Below are 20,615 nucleotides of genomic sequence, written 5' to 3' on the forward strand. Positions count from 1 at the left end.
TGGCTGCTAAGTATGGACTCAATTACCTCCCGTTATGAGTTCATGTGAGGTTCCACACTAGTGTGAGGTTCTGTGGTGTAATGGTGAGCTCTTTGGACTCTGAATACAGCAATCAGAGTTCAAGTCTCAGGGGACCTTTCTGTGTAATTGTGATGATGTTGCTCTCTATTGCTCCCTAAATGGAATGTGGATTCCGCTGAAGTTCAGAGGCTCAGCGCTGCGGGCCTCCAATACCATCTTTGGTGTTCAGAGTCACAGAGACTGGGTTCTTATAATGGCCTAGGCCACAGGAAAATTACTGCAATTTCACACTCTCCAGGCTGCCAGCCACATGCTATTGAAGGCCCAGACCCAGGGAACAAGCAAGACCCCTCCCCTCTCAGGGTGACCCTGGGCCTCCAGGTGAGAGGTCTCCTCCACTAAAGAGGCTGCCACCCCTCAATCCCAAGCCCTGAGATTCTTTTTATGCATGTCATTGGGCTGTTGCCCTGTGTCTCTTCGGAAGAAATGGCCTATATGAGAAAGTTTACTTCCAGATTTCCTAATTCCTTCATCCCTTAGGATGGTCCCATTTTTAATCTCCTGATCCTCAGTCTAGTACTAATGTGCATGTTTCATTTCATTTTCATGGGATCCCCTCCAATTGGGAACCAGTGGATTCCTGTCCTTGAGGTCTCTGTGGACAATGACCAGATGCTGCTCTTGTCCCAAATCCTGACACCTCTCTCCAGGGAATTGCCTCCCTTAGCCTCCTGAATCAGCCAGTATTTAGATTTGAGCTGGGATCCCAGCATCTGTGGAGACCATGGGTTCCTGATCCCTGGCTAGCTCTCTCACAGTGAAGGGAGTGGAGCTGAGCAGCTGGGAGGTGCAAGTCAAGGGCCCTGGGCGTCCTCCTCCTTCCTGCCCAGACTCTGCTCCAAGGGGACTTGGGACCAGATCATAGGGAAACTCTTTTGTTCTCTTCTGATCAACATAAAAAATTAGGCAAGAGTTCTGGAGAACCTTTCTAGCTTGAAGAATGTTGTGGCCAAATCTCTCCAGTTTGGAAACTGTCCAAGCTTCCCAAGTGTTTTGAGCCTTGGGAAAGGAGGGGACAGAGCAGACAGGAGAAAGGAGACAAGGAGGTGGGGAGGGGAAAGGGTGTGCGAGGGCCAGGATTCACCCTGACAGCTCAGTGACTGCTTCCTGCCACCCAGGTTCCCACCGTGGCACCTTCCTGCAGGTGGTTTCTATCCCTTATTGATGGCCTGAGAACTTGACTCTATGAAAGGCCCCACACTATTTGTCCGCCATGAGTCCTGGCAACGTTTCTTTTCATCATTCAGGGAGATGGGATGGGGATGCATAGGTTTGCAAGTGGCTAGGACCCAAGTCAGGACCTTGTGGAACCCCTCAGTTAACTGACAAGTAGCCTCCTTCCCTGACTCCGCCTGCCGGACAGTTTCTAGCAAGACAAGGCCTGGAGAAGGCCAGGGTACCCAAAGCCACAAAAATGCCCAGGGATGAGTCCCGGCTGGAGATACCTTGGCTCATCTGACTGAGCTTCCAGGGCACACAGGGCAGGGACTCAGGGGGTCTGGCCAGGAGACTGAGCAAGAGAACCAGGGAGGTTATGCAGCAGGCTTCTGCACAGCAAGGCAGACAGTCCTCTTGGAGCCCCCGCCCCAAGTCAGGTCCTCCACCTCCTCTTCCTAAGGACCCTTCATTGCAGTGATTCTTTTACTAGAACCACAAGCTGATAGCACATAGATTTCAGGGCCCTCATCTGGCCAACCATCTGCAGCTGCCAATGCCCAAGGCAGCCTCCTTCCCTACCAAGGCCTGAACTCAGGCCGTTACCTTAAGGAGAAGATGTCCTGTTCTTTCTTTCCCATCAGAACTGCCTGACCCAGAATCCATCTCTGTCTGGTTACCGGGACAGTCCCCTCACCTGACTCCCAGGATGGAGAGTGCAGATTCCCCTAAGCTCCCTGCCCCTGTAAGTCCCCAACAGTCTCGTGTGGCTCCAGTTCACACAGGAATATCCGTGGCCCATATTTCCAAAAACCCTTTCCCTCCCACTCTGAGTCCATCCTCTGCTGCATGTTCCCCTCACAGAGCAGACACTGTTTTCTTCACATCCTCGGTTTGCCTGCCCAGGCCCCAGACTGACATTTCTTTTATAGAACTGCCTCTCCCTCTTTGGACAGTGTCTTTCTGGTACTGCCCATGAAGATGTCCTGCCCTTTCCTGCTCATGAAGAGAGTGCCTGACCTGAGCTGGGCCATCATATCCAGTACTTACCTAGAATAGGAGAAAGACAGGCAGGGTGGCCAAAGACTACATAAATGTCTGAAGCTAATCCACTTGAAAGAGAGTCCCGGAAGATATTGGACCTTCATTCCTGCTATGTATATCGAATGTGACTGAACTCCAAATAAAATGTATGAGTTATAATAATGTAGTAATTGACTCAGCAAACTAGGACACAAACATGTTAGAGGGTGAGGTGTTGAGAGGCGTGTTTGGGGGTGGTGGCGATGAGCAAGTATGTGAGGGAGAGATAGGGCTGAAACTCAGAAAGCAAAGAGGAATAATAGCTATTTATTGGAGCTAAGGAGCTAAAAAAATTGCTTATGTATGATGAAACTCTGGGAGTACACAGTGGACTGCGGTTTTACTAAACAAATTTTCAAGTATATGTAACTTTGATGAAGTATCTTAAATAAAAAATTTTTTGCCATGTATTTATGTGCCATATATTTACATACACATATTTATATCAATTGTATTTTGAATATAAATTTGTGTACAGTCATGTTAATCCCTTTTCATTTAAGGATTTGAGTTTGATATCATGCATAAAACATGTTCCCACTGTATGACTACAGAAATGTTGGCAAAAGGAAGTTCAGAGGAAATGGCAGGCAAGTGCTACCCAGTTTTGGCCAGAAAATGGAGAAAAAAAGACTTCTCACAAAATGTTAAAAATGTGACTTGTTGTATCTTCTTTTCACAGCAATTTAGACAGAAATTAGCAAAATCAGAAATGTACAAATACCTTAATCTGGCAATTCCATTTTCAGGTATCTGTGGAGAAGTAGACGGGGGATGCATGACAGATCTATGTGTCGGTCTGATCCCTGCAGTTGTGTTTGTAATAATACACATTGGAGCAATTTCATGGCCATCAGTTAGAGAAGGTTTGAAGAATGCTCCACTTGTATCAAGAAGGGTGTATAAAAGATCAAAGCCTGATGGAAATGCTGGAGGCAACGGTGCTGATGGGAGCTCACGTATATTGAATAATTACTATGTGACAGGCATTGGACTCCACGCTTTTCCTGCACAGCTCATTTAAACATTGGACAGCCTGAGTATTCTGGTTTAGTGCATGTGACATATAGAAATGGAGGCACAGAAAATTAATATGTTAACTTCAAACGTTGGCAGATTAGGTTTCTCCCCCAGAGTCTGTGGCTTCACCAGAGGTGTGGCTCACGTTCCATCATTCTCCATTTTAGGAATTTCCAGTGTTCCAAATATGAGCAGCTAAGAAAACAAATTCAAAACCCTAAACACTAGGATAAGTAAGGGAAGATGTTTGTTGGATGTAGATTTAAAATGGACTGTTTTTGCTCCAAGCAACAAAGAGGCACTTTGGAAAATAGACAAGAGACAAGAAGAAGAGAAGTTTTAAGATATATTTGGTCCAAGGAAGAGACTCTTCAGATGCAAGATCATGTCAGCTAGAAACATTCATGTGACTGATGGGCTTGAACCACTGACGTTTCAGTCAACATCCGACAGCACTACCCTAGTGGTCCGGAGACACTGCTAGTGAAACAGTGAAAGCTGTTGCTCAAGTGTGTCATTCATCATGTCAGATATTGTCATTTAGTAGTACAGGGAAGTATTCTGTTGCCAAGCTAGAGTACCCAGAATCTTCTGTTTTGTTGAACCTTCTTCCCCACCACCAGCCTCTTTAGAAGACTGGGAGCTCTGCAAACATCCAGGCCGAGAGTCCTGTCCTTGTGCATCTTTGGGCATTGATCCAGGCCCAAATCTGTGGGAGACTCTTCCATGCCTATTACAGGTGCCCAGGTGACAGCGGCAGTCTCTAGGTCTGGGGTCATCCACTTTCCCATTCCCAGCCCACCTCACCCATCACGAAGCCTGGTCAGGACTGTCAGAGACTCCAGTGAGCGGGTGCTGATATTTGTGTATTTGCCAAAAGAAAACAAGAAATCTGCTGTGTGCCCACCTGGCTGATCCCTCCACCTTTTTAGCCAAGGGCTTCATGAGCCAGGGCCCTTGGGTTTGCTCACAAGGCAGCCCCTCACCTAGTAGGCATTGGTTCATTATGTATATGTATATGTACATGTATATGTATATGTGTATGTATATGATCCTCAGGTTCTGTTCCTTAAATATATGTAAATATATAGAATTCCTTACATATACAATTTTAATAAAAATTTTTTCTAAAGATTACTTTAAACATTTCCAATAACATCAGGAAATAAAGATGTGAAAGCCAGCCAGGCTCAGCTTCAAATCCCAGCAACTTGGAGGGCTGTGGCAGGAGGGTTGCTTGAGCTCAGAAATTTAAAACTAGCCTGGGCAACATAGTGAGACCTTGTCTCTACTGAAAACTATAAAAATTCTCCAGGTGTGGCAGTGTGAGCCTGTAGCCCTAGGTGCTCAGTGGATGAGGCCCTAGGATCTCATGGGTCTGAGAATTCCATGCTGCAGTGAGCTGGGGCTGTGCCCCTGTACTCCAGCCTGAGAGAAAGAGTGAGATCCTGTCTAGAAATGAATGAGAAAAAAAAAAAAAAGATGTGAAAGCCTGTATATTGAAGACCACCAGGTATTGCTGAGAACAAAGACCTTTGGAATAGAGGATGTTCCTTCTTGCATTTCAAGATTGCTTTTGATTTGGGGATACACTTGCTGTTTCTTAGGAATATGAAGTCCTTCTCAGCCATTCCTGTAAAAAGAGTCATTTTGATCAAGTTGTATTGAATCTGTGGATTGCTTTGAGTTGTATTTTTATCTTAACCATGTTACATCTTTTAACCCATGGACACAAGATAGCTTTCCACTTACTTAGGTCTTTAATCTCCTTGAGCAATGTTCACAGAACTGAAAAACAAAAAACTTAAACCTCACATGGAACCAGAAAAGAGCCCACGTAGCCAAGACAATACTGAGAAAAAAGAACAAAGCTGGGGACATCACACTACCTGACTTCAAACTACACTACAGGGCTACAGTAATGAAAACAGCATGGTGCTGGTACCAAACAGAGATATAGATCAATGGAACAGAAGCCTCAGAGGTAACGTCACACATCTACAACCATCTGATCTTTGACAAACCTGAGAAAAACAAGCAATGGGGAAAGGATTCCTTGTTTAATAAATGGTGTTGGGGAAACTGGCTAGCCATGTGCAGAAAACTGTAACTGGACTCCTTCCTTACACTTTATACAAAAATTAACTCCAGATAAATTAAAGATTTAAACATACGACCTAACACCATAAAAAACCCAAGAAGAAAACCTAGGCAATACCATTCAGGACATAGTCATAGGCAAGGACTTCATGATTTAAACACCAAAAGCACTACAAACAAAAGCAGAAATAGACAAATGGGATCTAATTAAATTTAAGAGCTTCTGCACAGCAAAGGAAACAATCATTAGAGTGAACCAGCAACCAACAAAATGGGGAAAAAAAATTGCAAGCTACCCATCTGACAAAAAACTAATAATCAGAATCTATAAAGAACTAAAACAAATATACAAGAAAAAACAAACCCATCAAAGAGTGGGCAAAGTCTATGAACAGACACTTTTCAAAAGAAGACATTTATGTGGCCAAATAAACATACGAAAAATGCTCTTCATCACTGGTCATTAGAAAAATGCAAATCAAAATCACATTGAGATACCATCTCACGCCAGTTAGAATGGCGACCATTAAAAAAATCAGGAGACAACACATGCTGGAGAGGATGTGGAGAAATAAGAATGCTTTTACACTGTTGGTGGGAGTGTAAATTACTTCAATTATTTTGGAAGAAAGTGTGGTGATTCCTCAAGGATCTAGAAAGAGATACCATTTGACCCAGTAAACCCATTACTGGGTATATAAACAAAGGATTATAAATCCTTCTATTATAAACACACATGCACACGTATGATCATTTTGGCACTGTTTACACTAGCAAAGACTTGGAACCAACCCAAATGCCCATCAATGACAGACTGGATAAAGAAAAAGTTGCATATATACACCATGGAATACTATGCAGCCATAAAAATGGATGAGTTCATGTCATTTGCAGGGACATGCATGGAGCTGGAAACCATCATTCTCAGCAAACTGACACAAGAACAGGAAGCCAAACACCACATGTTTTCACTGATACAAAAATGTTGAACAATGGTCTGTTGAGGGTGGGGGGTGAGGGAAGGATAGCAGGGGATGGGAATATTGGGAAAAAATAGCACAAACAGGAAAAAAATTGCTATAAACAGGAATAAGATAGACTGAGTTAAACATCATTACATTGAGAAGATAAATTTTAATGCCATTTTCAGTCTTTAAAATCTTTGGTTTTACTTTGAAAAAAAATCATCAATCTTAAAAAGATCACTGCAAAAAAAAAGGATTATAGTCCATTTGCTTTCTCAAATAATAAACTTGGAAATATGTTCTTATGAATGTCGACAGTCAATGTAGTGTGGTATATTAAGAATTGACTTTCCTATAATGGGTAAGTTAAGACAGATTACATTTCATGAGAAAATGTTTTATGAATGTTAATGGTGGATGTTTATTCAAATCTAATTTTCTATTCTATTTTGGGAAATAGTTGTTTGTGTCTTTTAGTGTATTCTCCTTCCTGTCCACATATGTGGAACCTGCCTATTCTCCTCTCTTTTGAAATAGTTTAAAAGACTCAAACAGAATGGCCTGGGCTTTGCATATCCTTAGTCTGATTGACATATCCCTGGTTGCTCACTTAAATAGGTATTAGCAGCTAACTAAGTAAACTACGTCTCTTGGCAGCCAGAAATTAACAAAGGCTTAAAAATTAGCAAAATCTGCTTTGCTATGGCCTTAGGTGCTGACGGTCTTATCTTAAGGCAAAAAATTTTAATGGTATATATTAAAATTAACTTTGGCAAAAATGAAAATGCAGGCATGGAAATTTTTTTTTCAACAACAGAAACTAGCAAAAGCAAAGATACAGTAAAAATTGAAAATTTTTAGTATAGCGATATAAATATAATAACTGGCACAGCCAGGGATGATTAACGAATAATAAAATGTTTAGGGGATGATCATCTGAATCCAGGATATTAATACTTTTTAAAACCATTTTTCCAATTACTTCAGTATAAATAAGGTGTCTCTGAAAGGTACAGATCTGGTATCACGATCATGGTGATAGACAAATGGTGGAATAGTCCTGGTACCACGATCGTGGTGATAGACAAATTGTGGAATAGTCCTGGTATCACGATCATGGTGATAGACAAATGGTGGAACAGTCCTGGTATCACGATCATGGTGATAGACAAATGGTGAAACAGTCCTGGCATCACTATCATGGTGGTGGACAAATGGTGGAATAGCCCTGGTACCATGATCATGGTGATAGACAAATGGTGGAACCATCCTGGTACCACGATCATGGTCGTAGACAAATGGTGGAATAGTCCTGGTACCACGATCATGGTGGGATACACACGGGACCGTCTCTGCCTGCAGATGGGTGAGGTAGCATTGACCCTGCAGTGTTCCCGGAAAAACACTTAGGCTGAATTTAATCATAAGGACATTTTCAGACAACTTCAGAGTGTAGACCACTGAGCCAGACAGCTGACATGTCCTCTACAAACAAACTCATGTCGCCACCATCAATGACAACAACAAAAAGGTGAGGAGACACTTTGGGTTCAAAAGACCTAAATCAATGTAGCTACATTATCTTTTGACTCTTTTTCAACCCAAAATGTCCTTTCTCCTTTTAATTGTGTGATTTGTGGTGACATGGGCTGTCTGAAGGAGACAGGTCAGTCGTGCTGCTCACTGCTCTACATTCTGAAGTTGTCTGGAGATTACCTCAGGCTATGAAACTCAGGCTAAGTGTTTTCAGCAAGAACATGGTGTTGTTCATACTCTGCACCGACAGAGTCCCAGGTGACATGTTGTCTTAGTGTGGGAATATGACCCCTATCTGGGAGACCAGGTGGAGTCCTATCACCGTCATAGTAAGAAACCTACTGCCCATGTCCAAAGTCAAGCAAACATGCTCTTCTACAAATAAAAAAATGGCATATGTGTAAGTCTGGCAGGTGTAAAAAAACTCAGGATAAGCTGTATACATTGAATGCAATATATCCAGTGAGTACCGGAAGACTTCAGGCTCTTCTGCTTCCACCAGCTCCATGCTGAGCCTAGAAAAGGAGAAAAACCAAAGAATAAGTCAGGGAAAATAAGACCGCAGAGCCTGAACTAGATTTCATGGGTAGCGCAAGAAAGTGGTTAATAAAGAAAAAACATAGATCCATTAATGACGTAACAAATTATTACCCTATGTTGGGATGGGCAAGAGTAGGGTAAAAAAGAATGAAAGAGAAAGAGAGAAAAAGACAAAGAAAGAGAGAGAGAGAGAAAGTAAGCTCAGTGAGCCGTCCAGGTGACACACTGATGAGGGAGTAAAAGGACACTCTGAGTTAGTGCCCTCAGGACACACAGCGTACACTGATCATAAAAACAAGTATGGTCAACCTACAGTAGTTAGTACATGAAAATGGGAGGAAGAAATGGAACCCTAAATATATACTGCAGTGAAAACCAACAGCAGTGTTAGTAGGAATAGTTCAGGCTTCGTTGAAAACACGGTATCGATATTGTCAGCCCACTCTGTTTTCCCTGGACCTGGCGTCTCCAGGTGTCAACACATAATTAGCTGTTCACAATTGCTCAGAGTTACCTGGGGCATGGTGGGCCTTGGTCTTCTTCCTCTTTCTTGGTCATTTTTAATCTCTGCAATAAATTCAGACAGGGACAGACAAAATAAGCCAATTCCCCTACACCCATAACAGTCCACTGTCTAATCCCTGCACAGAGACCTCAGGCTCCCCAGCATGAGAACAGGATAATGTGAGAGATGGACTTCAGGAGGTCTCAAGGCCAATCATGCTAGAGATTCCTTGGTTTGTGTCTCAGAACCAATGGTGAAATGTCCCTATTCTGGTAGACCATTATCCTTTTATCCCGAGTTTGTACAAACAGTTACACCAAGTTTGTACAAGCAGGGAAGAACCTCACAGACATGCTTGGGGAACAAAACTCATGAGGAACTTGGTAGCTGGCAAGAGACATTGAATTCAGATTGACAGACAACTCATGGGCATGCGCTGCATACCCTGGTGTGCGTCTGCAACACCGGCCTTGGGTTTCAATGTCCTGACAGTCGGTCCAGGGTGCAACGGGCACGGCCTGAGACTAGAGAGAGAGCAAAGCTCACTGACCCCCCCCCGTGTCCGTGCTTCAGACTGGAATCCAGAGTGATCGAAATCTACTCTGATGTACAGGTTCAGCCCACAGTGATGACAACTCTCAGCCCAGCCAGGGGAGCAATGCACAAAGACTATGGGGTCTATCTAGGACAGAAAATGGAGCTTTATCGCCTTCACAGTGGAGTACTCACTGTCTATGTCACCAGCCAAGTCGACCTGCTGCTCCTCTAATAAGTGTAAGTTGCTCCTGTAAGGCTCACTGAAGGCAGATGTGCCAGGAGGAACTGAGAGAGTTGAATAACCTTCATCCCAGGACTCCTGGGGGGCTTCCTCCTCCACAGACTCCTGCAGATTCCTGATGAGCCAGGCAGGACAGGGTGACAGAAGATTAAACCAACAGAGATTAGACAACAAAGTCTCCCAGTTGATCTGATGGAAGTCAGAATGGAGTGGTCACAGAAAGCAAAGGCATTTTTCCTCTAAGAGAAAAAAAACTATCCTTCTAAATGCAGGGCAGAGGGTGACTACCCCGGGGACAGAGCACAAATGAGCAGCAGGTGCTCAGTGCATTTGCACAGATGAGCCACTGCAGGCCACCCAGACTCCCTGTAAACTCTCACCATGAAATGCAGCACGAGAACTAACACGGGGCTTCAACTATGTGGCATAAGTTGTGTTGAATATTACATGTGGCATTCAAGTGCACAGAGCTCTTGAGGCATTTCAGACACCCAGATCTTATGTATTAAGGGCCTCCTTTTTCCAGTATTTTGATATAATATGTCTATGTTTTGAATTTCTTCTCTTCACAAATCCTAGCAAACATGCTCACAACAAATGGGCAGAAAGCATATATGTGTCTCTCCCTGGAATTAAACACATGGGAGAGAACAGGAGAAACCAGGAAATCCCTGTTTGCTGAGTTCACCTGGCTCATCTGATTGCAGGCTCCTATCTTGGGAGGACTAAGAAATTAAAACCTACACAAGTGCCACAAATCACCCACAACACTGTCAATAAGGACAATTTGTAGCTGGGTGAATGGAAGAAAGGGTTCTAGTCATCACTTCCCCGTTTTCCCTGGATCTGTGGTCTCCAGGTGTCACTATTGAACTAACAGCCCACAACTCCACGGCGTTACCTGGGGGGCACTGGCCCTTTTTCTTCCTCTTCCTCATCATCACTTTGACTTTCTGTAAATGAATTCAGAGACGCAGGTCACATTAAGCAAATCACACTTCACATAGGACCAAATCACTGTTTAGTCATAGCACAAGCACAGAAATGTTCTCAGGGCAAAAATACAAATTCTGACAGGAAGATTCCAGGGTGCCCTAGATGAAGCCTGGTGAGCAGATGAGCCTGCTTTCCAGATGCACAGGCCAAAATCTCCCTGTACAGGTAGACCATAATGCTATATTCTCTGCCTGAGTCTATGCAAAGTTAAACCAATTTTGTTCCCAGAAAAATCTCCAAAAATGAGTCAAACTATTTTCTGGGAGTGTTGCTGCAATACTGACTTATCTCACCAGGTAGCAAGGTCATAGAATGGTCAGAGGCATCTATACATTAAACTGGACAGATATGTAAATTCTAACAACACTTGCTTTAAAAAGAATCTGCGAGCTTTGCTCAGTGGCAGTATCGTAGCCAATGAGTTTTATCTGAGATGAGATTATTGCTCATTGAAAACTTTCCCCAATACCCCGCCGTGATGACATGCAATAGAGTCGGCACTGACAATTTTGGACAGTCTCTAGGGAGAAGGAATAAAAAAAGACACAACAAAACCAAACAAAACAGAATCTGTGGGCCGGGCATGGTGGCTCACGCCTGTAATCCCAGCACTCTGAAAGACCGCGGTGAGCACTTCACGAGGTCAGGGGGTCGGGACCATCCTGGCTAACACGGTGAAAGCCTGTCTCTACTAAAAATACAAAGAAATTAGCTGGGCATGGTGGCACGCGCCTACAGTCTCAGCTACTCGGGAGGCTGAGGCAGCACAATCGTCTGAACTCAGGAGGCAGAGGTCGCAGTGAGCTGAGATCGTGCAGCTGAACTCCAGCCTGAATAAGAGAGAGAGAGGCTCTGTTTAAAAAAAAAAAAAAAATCTGTGATTTCAAAGGACAAGGTGGGTGAACCACTTAGACTTAGGAGTTCAAGACCAGCCTGGCCAATATGGTGAAACCTCGTCTCTACTAAAAATACAAAAATTAGTTAGGTGTGGTGGTGAGCACCTGTGGTCCCAGCTACTCAGGAGGCAGACACAGGAGAATCACCAGAGTCCGTGAAGTGCAGATTGCAGTAAGCCAAGATGGTGCCACTGCACTCCAGCCTGGGTGACAAAAAAGGACTCCAACCCAACAACAGCAAACAATATGTGATGCTACGAAGAAAAATCAGACCAGCCATTACACTGATGGGGTGGAGAGCCGGGCTGAGCCTTGCTTCACGGAAACACATCAGCAAGGTAAAGAGGAAATGTTTTCATCCTGGTTTCAAGGTGACTGTGCAGCTAAGCAAGCTGACTCAAAAGAGATCAAGACCGACGCTCCGAGCAGTGAAACCTGGGGAACAACATCGCCAAACAAATAGGCAAGGCTCCCAGTTTCCTTAAAAAGAAATGGAAACTCCATCAACATCGTTCAGGGACAGATGACATAATGACAGGAGGTGAGAGATACCGACTCAAAGCTAGGAGACCTGACAGACACCTACTGTACACCTCCTGCACTCAGGTGACCATAAGTTTGTCACCGTGGCCTGGGGTCTGGTAACTTGATACTTGGGCCTGGGAGACAAACGCATGGCATGAGCTGAGGAAGGGATAAAAATTCCCTGATATCTGTGTTTAGTATCCCATGATAGGTTTTCATTCAAACCGATTTGTGTGTATAGAGCCTGTCTTCAGAGTTGATCTTCCTCAGCCTAGACAGAGGTACCAGAAACAAGGAATGTAGGGGTCATCTGAAAGAATGATTAGAGCATCCTCCACTACATCATGAGATGATGGACTCTCTACAACCAGTGCAGAGTCGACCTTGTTTTCCTCTATTGTGATTTCATTGGTTTCTCCGTGAGGCTGGCTGGAGTCAGTAGGGCCATAGCTATTTGAATGACTGATGACAAATTCCTCCAGTGAGTCTTCAGGGACTCTCTTGATAACAACCTTTGGTGCCTCCCTGATGAACCAGATGGGATAGAGATGATAGAAGATTAAACAAAGCGGGATTGGACCCCAGGAAGTCCTAGCTGGTTTTCACAAGAGGAATAAGAGAGGGGTCTCAGAAGGCAAATGGGAAGTTCCCTTTGAGAGGAAACAGGCAATCCTACGCTCTGCAACAGAGCATGGCTGCCATGGGAAACCGGAGTGAAAGAGAGCATCTGGTATTCATCACACTGGGCAGAAAGGAGGTGAGAAGAGCAGAGACTCAGTTATCCCTGCATAATTCAGATACGGCACTCAGCACATACAAAGAACCACAACAGCTGCCACACCCCGTGTCTAAGTTGGGTTGAACTGAACATATTGTGGCCAAGGGATTGCAGGCTTTGGCCCATAGGAGATGCCAGAGAGGGTCAGATTCTAGAACTTTTCCATACTTTACCAACCACTACTTGCTCCTGATTATTCAGCGTTACCTGGGGGCACGCGACTCCTGTATTTTCTCAGCCTCTGCGATGTGAACATCTTCATCCTCATCTTGGTCATTTTCTGCAAGTACAGATGTGTTCGTTCAGATATTTCCCGTTTCACACTGTGCAAGCACAGTCAGCCCAATGTGCACAGGGACATGAACGTCTGCGCGTGGGTCCCTGTTCTACTGAAAGCTCTCATGGTTTCTCTTTAACAAAACGCCCTGGCATGGTTTCCTGATCCACCAGGCAATGTGTTTCTGATCCGGAGGCTCACCGTCAAGATGAGGCCAAATGTTGAAAAGACCTTCTGCTCCCACATCACTGGAGGCTTGTGCAGCCTCTCTCTGGACTTTGGCAGCTGTCTCCCCATCCTGACACAGATCTGATGCCCAGGGACAGGCTTGGAGTCCTGTCACAGATCATATTTACAACCTATTTCTTTCTCTTAGGAGAGGACAAACAAACTTGTCCCACAATCCCCTGCACATCAGGTGACTTCACAGGCCCTCCAAGTGGCTTCTGCTGTGTTATTCAGGGACATTCTCTCCACAGGGAGTGCTCCAGTCTCAACCGCTTCCTAACACCAAATGCCCACACATCAAGTGCTGCCTCCAACACCACACAGCGAGGGCCTTTATCTCATTTTGAGAAGCGGTCGTTAAGTGTTCGCACATTTGAATGCTTCAGACACTGCAAGGTATCTGCCTTTGCAGATGGAGAGAGAGAAATTTGCCTGACTTTGCAGATGGAGAGACAGAAAGTCAGGAAGGAGAAATCAATTGCTCGCTGACAGTTACTAAAAACACTGCTGAAGATACAGCGTGGGAACCTTCATTCTTAATCCAGAGCTCTTTCCACTCCAACAACCGCCCTCCTGTCACAGCTTCCTTTGTGTCCTTTACAACTGGTCACATGCTGCCCCTTGTTCCAAAGACCACCATCCATCATGAAAGGAGTGACATTTGCAGTACTGTGACCTCCAACCCCATGGGTTTCCCATCTGTGTTCTCATTCAGAAAGTCCTAGTCATGTCATGGCCACCTATGTTTAGTGGAAGAAAACACCACTGATAAAACTGTCATTGCAGAAGGATGGAGGTCTGGAGTCTCTCATAAGGCCGTAAAGGAAATATGCACAAAGACTAATAAAGTTTCTCTTATGGTAGACACAGTAGGATGAAGAACTAATACACAGTGTTTATTCCGTGCCAACAACTGTCCCGGGAGAGTTACAATCAATAGGCCATCTGGTTCAGTGCAGCAATTGACAGAGGTAGGCGTTATCATAGTACCCTATGAACGATGACAAAACTGAGTCACAGACAAAAGAAGCAACTTGAATGGAGCTCAGGAGACTGGCCCAGGGTCCCTGCTCTATGCACTGCTGCCTCCACAAAGTCGTGGGTGCCGTCGTTCTTCCTCTTTACCAACGAGAGCCTCTGCACAGAAAGCAGGATGTCCCTCTCACCAGGGTCATCCCTGCTCTTGATGATGCCAGTTACAGATACCACAGGTTATTTAAGGAGCAGAGTCCTCTTTAAGCTCCCCATAGCGGGTATAATGTGCTACCATCGCATTTCCCCCAGAACACAGCTTTGCCTACTGAGCCTCAGCAGAAAGTGGAACTGAATGGAAGTTCAGTACCCTCAGACATTTACACCAACAGACTAGATGCTACTTGTCCGCAGGATCTTCTGTGGTACAGAGAGGATTCCTGTCAACATGATTCAGCCTCTTGCTGAGAAAAACAGGTGGTTCTGTGCCTGTGTCAGGAATCAACACCTGAGACTTTACCCTGAGTCCCACACCCACCTTACTGCAGACGTGGAAAAGTGGCTACATACTTTGACCTCTCTTACCCGTCTTTAACAAAATGTTAAAATACAAATTTATATTTTCCTAGACGTATGGCAAAAATGAAATTAATTCTGATGAAGAGAGCCTTTAGTTCCTTAGAGAAAACATAGAACATGGTTCAGCACTTTCATGACGGTGAACATATGGAACTTACTTTCTGTCTTCAGCCTGCAGCCCGGGTAGTGGGCCACTTCACTCATAAGAAGTTTATTTTTGCTGTCTCTGTATTTCTGTTCCTTCTTGCACCGTTTCCTATCTTCTGTAAACAAATTCAGAAGAGCTGGTCACATTAAGCAAATCGCATTTCACACAAGACCAAATCAGCGTCTAGTCATAGCAGAAGGATGAAAAATATTCTCAGTGAAAGAATGTGATATTCTGACGGGAATGTTCTACTGGTCCTGAAACTAAGTCACCCTAGAAGTAGATGAGCCTGCTTTTCAGATCCATGGGACAAAATCTCCCCCATCTGCTAGATCTTAATCACATATCCTCTGACCTAAGTCAGAGCAAACAATTAAAACTTTTTCCCCAAAATCTTCAAAAATTGCCCTAACTACTTTCCAGAAGCATTGCAGCAATACTGATTTATCTCATGATATATGATGGTCAACAAATGGTTAGAGAAATTTGTAGAGGACACTGGACCGATGGATGAATTCTAACAACCTTTACATAAAAATGAATCTGTGGAGCCAGCACAGTGACTGATGCCTGGAATCGGAGCAATTTAGGAAGCCCAGGAAGGGAGATCACTGGACTTCAGGAGTTCAAGACCAGCCTGGTCAACGTGGTGAAACCTCATTTCTACTAAAAATACAAAAACTAGCCAAGTGTGGTGATGTCCACTGGGGATCCCAGCCAACTGGGAGGCTGAGTCACTGGTACCAGGGTATTCCCTGCTCTTGATGGTGCCACTTACAGATACCACAGGTTCTATTAGGAGCAGGGTCCCCTTCTAGCTCCTCACAGTGGGTACTGTGTGCCATCACCATGTTTCCCCCAGTGTCCCCAGAACACAGCTTTGCCTACTGGGCCTCAGCAGAAACCAGAACTGAATGGAAGTTCAGCAGCTTCAGACATTTAGACCAACAGACTAGATGCTACTTGTCTGCAGGATCTTATATGGTACAGAGAGGATTACTGTCAACGTGATTTAGCATCTTGCTGAGAAAGACATGTGGTTCTGTGCCTGTGTCAGAAATAAACAGCTGAGACTTTACCGTCTATCCCACACCTGCCTTACCGCAGACAGGGACAAGGTGCTACATATTGTGGTCTCTCATCCATTTTTAACAAAATGTTAAGGTACCCATTTATATTTGCCTTGAAGTATGGGAAAAATTTAATAAATTCTGATAAAGAGAGTGTTCAGTTTCTCAGAGAAAAGACAGGACATCATTCAGCACTTTCGTGATGGTGAACCTATAAAATTTACCTTCCATCTTCAGCCGGGAGGCCAGGTAGTAGGCCGCTTGACTCATAATAAGGTTATTTTTGCTGTGTCTGTATTTCTGTTCTTCATCATGATCTTTTCGATCTTCTGTAAACAAATTCAGAAGAGCAGGTCACATTAAGCAAATCGCATTTCACACAACACCAAATCAGTGTCTAGTCATAGCACAAGGACATAAAATATTCTCAGTGTAAGAATATGATATTCTGACTGGAATGTTCTAACGAGCCCTAGACTAAGTCACCCTAGAAGTAGATGAGCCTGCTTTTCAGATCCATGGGACAAAATCTCCCTTATCTGCTAAATCTTAATCACATATCCTATGACCTAAGTCAGTGCAAATAATTACAACTTTTTCCCCAAAATCTTCAAAAATTGCTCTAACTACTTTCCAGAAGGGTTGCTGCAATACTGATCTATCTCATCATATATCAAAGTCAATGAATGGTTAGAGAAATTTATATAGGAGACTGGACCAACAGATTTATTCTAACAACATTTACTTATAAAAGAATCTGTGGAGCCAGCATGGTGGCTCACACTTGGAATCCAAGCAACTTAGGAGACACACACATCACCTGACCTCAGGAGTTCAAGACCAGCCTGGCCAACAAGGTGAAATCTTGCCTTTTCATAAAATACAAAAATTAGCCACATTTGGTGGTGCCCACCGGGGATCCCAGCTAATTGGCAGGTGGAGTCATCAGTACCAGGGTACTTCCTGCTCTTGATGGTGCCACTTACAGATACCACAGGTTCTATTAGGAGTAGGGTTCCCTTTAAGCTCGTCACAGTGGGTACTGCCTGCTATCACTGTGTTTCCCTCAGGGTCCCCAGAACACAGCTTTGCCTACTGGGTCTTTAACAGAAACCAGAACTGAATGGAAGTTCAGTAACCTCAGACATTTAGACCAGCAGACTAGATGCTACTTGTCTGTAGGATCTTATACGGTACAGAGAGGATTCCTGTAAACATGGATTTAGCCTCTTGCTGAGGAAAACAGGCGGTTCTGTGCCTGTGTCAGGAATCAATAGCTGGGATTATAACCCCAGTCCCACACACACCTTACTGCAGATGTGGAAAAGTTACTAAATATTTTGGCGTCTGTCTTCCATTTTAACTAAATGTTAAAATACCCATTGCTATTTTCTACAAGTATGGGAAGGATGAAATTAATTTTGATGAAGAGAGTGGTTAGTTTCTCAAGACAAGACAGGACATCATTCATCACTTTTGTGGTGGTCAACCTATAGAACTTACTGTATGTCTTCAGCCGGTAGTTCACGGAGTAGTTCACCTGACTCAGAAGATGTCTATTTTTGCTGGCTCCGACATTCGGTTTGTTATCTTCCTGCTGGGAGCAGGATTTCTCAATGCCTTCTGGAATGTTCACATCTGTGTTTTTTCTGGAAGGAGGCCTGCCAGATGCCACCTTGCTGATGTTTGGTGAAGAATACATAAAGCCAGGGACTGGGGAGAAGAAACCCAAGCACATGATGGTTAGAAACTGGTGATGTCAAAGTGGTTTAATCAGGACTGAGGGATGTCACTGACAGCCTCGCCTATTGATTTGAAGATGTCGTTTTCCTGCTTTTCCCCTTCTCATCTCCACTCTCAATCTCCTTAAAGTCAACTGGTCTTAACTACTCAGTCACCTTGAAACCTGGAAATAAACACGTCTACTTTTATCTTGCTTATACATTTTGCAGGATTTTATATGCTAGAGAGGATTCCTGTAAACATGATTTAGCCTCTTGCTGAGAAAAGCAGGTGGTTCTGTGCCTGCGTCAGGAATCAATAGCTGGGATGTTAACACTAGTCCCACACCCGCCTTACTGCAGACGTTGAAAAGTTGCTAAAGATTTTGGCCTCTGTCTTCCATCTTTAACAAAATGTTAAATTACCCACTGCTGTTTTCCTAGAAGTATGGGAAGGATGAAATTAACTTTGAAGAAGAGAATGTACCATTTCATAGACAAGACAGGACATTTTTCATCACTTTCGTGACTGAACTTACCTTCCGTCTTCAGCTGGCAGTCCAGGTAGCAGGCCACTTGACTCATAAGAAGTTTATTTTTGCTGTCTCTGCATTTCTGTTCTTCATTGTGATCTTTTCGATCTTCTGTAAACAAATTCAGAAGAGCAGGTCACATTAAGCAAATCACACTTCACACAAGACCAAATCGGTGTCCAGTCATAGCAAAAGGACATAAAATATTCTCAGTGTAAGAATGTGATATTCTGACAGGATTGTTCCAATGGGCCCTAGACTAAGTCGCCCTAGAAGTAGATGAGCCTGCTTTTCAGACCCATGGAACAAAGTCTCCCTCATCTGGTAGATCTTAATCACTAATCCTATGACCTAAATCAGTGCAAATAATTAAAATGCTTTCCCAAAAATCTTCCAAAAATTGCCCTAACTACTTTCCAGAAGGATTGCTGCAATATTGATTTATCTCATCATATATCATGGTCAATGAATGGTTAGAGAAATTTATATAGGAGACTGGACCAACAGATGAATTCTAACAACCTTACTTAAAAAAGAATCTGTGGAGCCGGCATGATGGCTCACGCCTGGAATTCCAGCACTTTAGGAGGCCCAGGAGGGCAGATCACTTGACCGCAGGAGTTCAAGACCAGCCTGGCCAACATGGTGAAACCTCACCTCTACTAAATATACAAAAATTAGCCAGGTGTGGTGGTGCCCACCGGGGATCCCAGTTAATTGGGAGGCTGAGGCACCAGTACCAGGGTACTCCCTGCTCTTGATGGTGCCACTTACACATACCACAGGTTCTATTAGGAGCAGGGTTCCTTTCAAGCCCTCACAGCGGGTACTGTGTGCTATCACTGTGTTTCCCCAGTGTCCCCAGAACACAGCTTTGCCTACTGGGCCTCAGCAGAAACTGGAACCAAATGAAAGTTAAGAACCCCAGACATTTAGACCAACAGACTAGATGCTACTTGTCTGCAGGATCTTATATGGTACAGAGAGGATTCCTGTAAACATGATTTAGCCTTTTGCTGAGAAAAACAGGTGGTTCTGTGCCTGTGTCAGAAATCAATAGGTGGGATTGTAACCCTAGTCCCACAGCCACCTTACTGCAGACGTGGAAAAGTTGCTAAATACTTTGTCCTCTGTCTTCCATCTTTAACTAAATGTTAAAATACCCATTGCTATTCTTTACAAGTATGGGAAGAATGAAACTAATTTTGATGAAGAGAATGGTTAGTTTCTCAAGACAAGACAGGACCTCATTCATCAGTTTCGTGGTGGTCAACCTATAGAACTTACTGTATGTCTTCAGCTGGTAGTTCAGGAAGTAGGCCACCTGGCTCAGAAGAAGTCTAGTTTTGCTGTCTCTGATATTCTGTTTGGTCTCTTCCTGCTGGGAGTAGGAATTGTCGATGGTATGTGGAAAGTTCACCTCTGTGGTTTTCGTGGAACAAGTCCTGCCAGATGTCGCCATGCTGACATTTGGGACACCACAGGTAGAGCCAGGGGCTGGGGAGAAGAAACCCAAACACATGATGGGTTAAAAACTGGAAATAAAATAGGTTTAATCAGGACTGGGGAATGTCAATAACTCAAATTCTTAACTTACTGTTGAGAAAAATTTGATCCTCACAGCACTTCAGGGTCCTTAACCGCAAAAACAAGGTTCGCAATGCTTCAGCTGGGAGCTGAAGGTGCTGCCTGTAGCTCAGGCTCTGACAAGAGTGTGGGAGATAGTGGCCAGAGTCCCAGGTAATGGCCTGCTGTTGCAATAACAGAATTAGAAGCTGGGCATGTCATGGAATCTTAGGAGCCCTTCATTCCAATTGCCCAGGGTTTGCTAAAACACAGGCCTCCTGGTCTCACCTGAGGTCACAACCGATGGGGACTGTTCCTCTGTCAGTCACTCTCAGTATTTGTGTACACTTGTGACAATGCCACAGTCCCATCTCATTCCCAATATATCTAAGCATGTGCCTCACTTTTCATCTCTTATGTGTATAAAATCATCATGACAGAAACAGTTTCCCAACATGTGATATTTTCTTAATGCTAGTCATAAAGTCAGTCATCCCTCCTTCTCATATGTTAAAACAGAATTGAAGGCTTCTCCACAAGTTTAACATATCAACCTATTACAC

At 44.0% G+C, this 20,615-nt stretch overlaps 1 protein-coding gene and 1 non-coding gene across 2 annotated transcripts; one reads left to right on the forward strand and one right to left on the reverse strand.

Moving 5' to 3' along the window:
* Nucleotides 1-7,649: 7,649 nt before the first annotated feature.
* LOC116544918 (neuroblastoma breakpoint family member 11-like) lies at nucleotides 7,650-20,108 on the reverse strand. The gene is made up of 11 exons (XM_032271529.1): nucleotides 19,774-20,108; nucleotides 18,493-18,597; nucleotides 17,736-17,945; nucleotides 16,457-16,561; nucleotides 15,173-15,277; nucleotides 13,166-13,238; nucleotides 12,491-12,705; nucleotides 10,665-10,716; nucleotides 9,701-9,878; nucleotides 8,995-9,047; nucleotides 7,650-8,455 (listed from the first exon to the last, which is right to left on the reverse strand). The coding sequence occupies exons 1-11, from the start codon at nucleotides 20,006-20,008 to the stop codon at nucleotides 8,212-8,214; spliced, it is 1,575 nt and encodes a 524-aa protein (XP_032127420.1). The 5' UTR covers nucleotides 20,009-20,108; the 3' UTR covers nucleotides 7,650-8,211.
* On the forward strand, nucleotides 11,148-11,288 carry LOC116544928. The gene has a single exon (XR_004266103.1). It is a non-coding gene; the product is annotated as a U4 spliceosomal RNA (small nuclear RNA).
* Nucleotides 20,109-20,615: the final 507 nt, after the last annotated feature.

This window comes from Sapajus apella, unplaced genomic scaffold (genome assembly GCF_009761245.1).
Source record: "Sapajus apella isolate SASKATOON/1434 unplaced genomic scaffold, GSC_monkey_1.0 scaffold236, whole genome shotgun sequence".
Taxonomy (NCBI): Eukaryota; Metazoa; Chordata; class Mammalia; order Primates; family Cebidae; genus Sapajus; species Sapajus apella.

Excerpts from the sequence above, each read along its gene's own strand:
- LOC116544918 (XM_032271529.1), bottom strand. The coding sequence starts at position 20,008 with ATGTGTTTGGGTTTCTTCTCCCCAGCCCCTGGCTCTACCTGTGGTGTC. Across the intron at positions 13,239-15,172 it reads CTGCAGGCTGAAGACAGAAA|AAAATGACCAAGATGAGGAT; the intron begins GTAAGTTCCATA and ends CTGTACTTGCAG. Across the intron at positions 9,048-9,700 it reads TAGACAGTGAGTACTCCACT|AGATTAAAAATGACCAAGAA; the intron begins GTGAAGGCGATA and ends AATTTATTGCAG.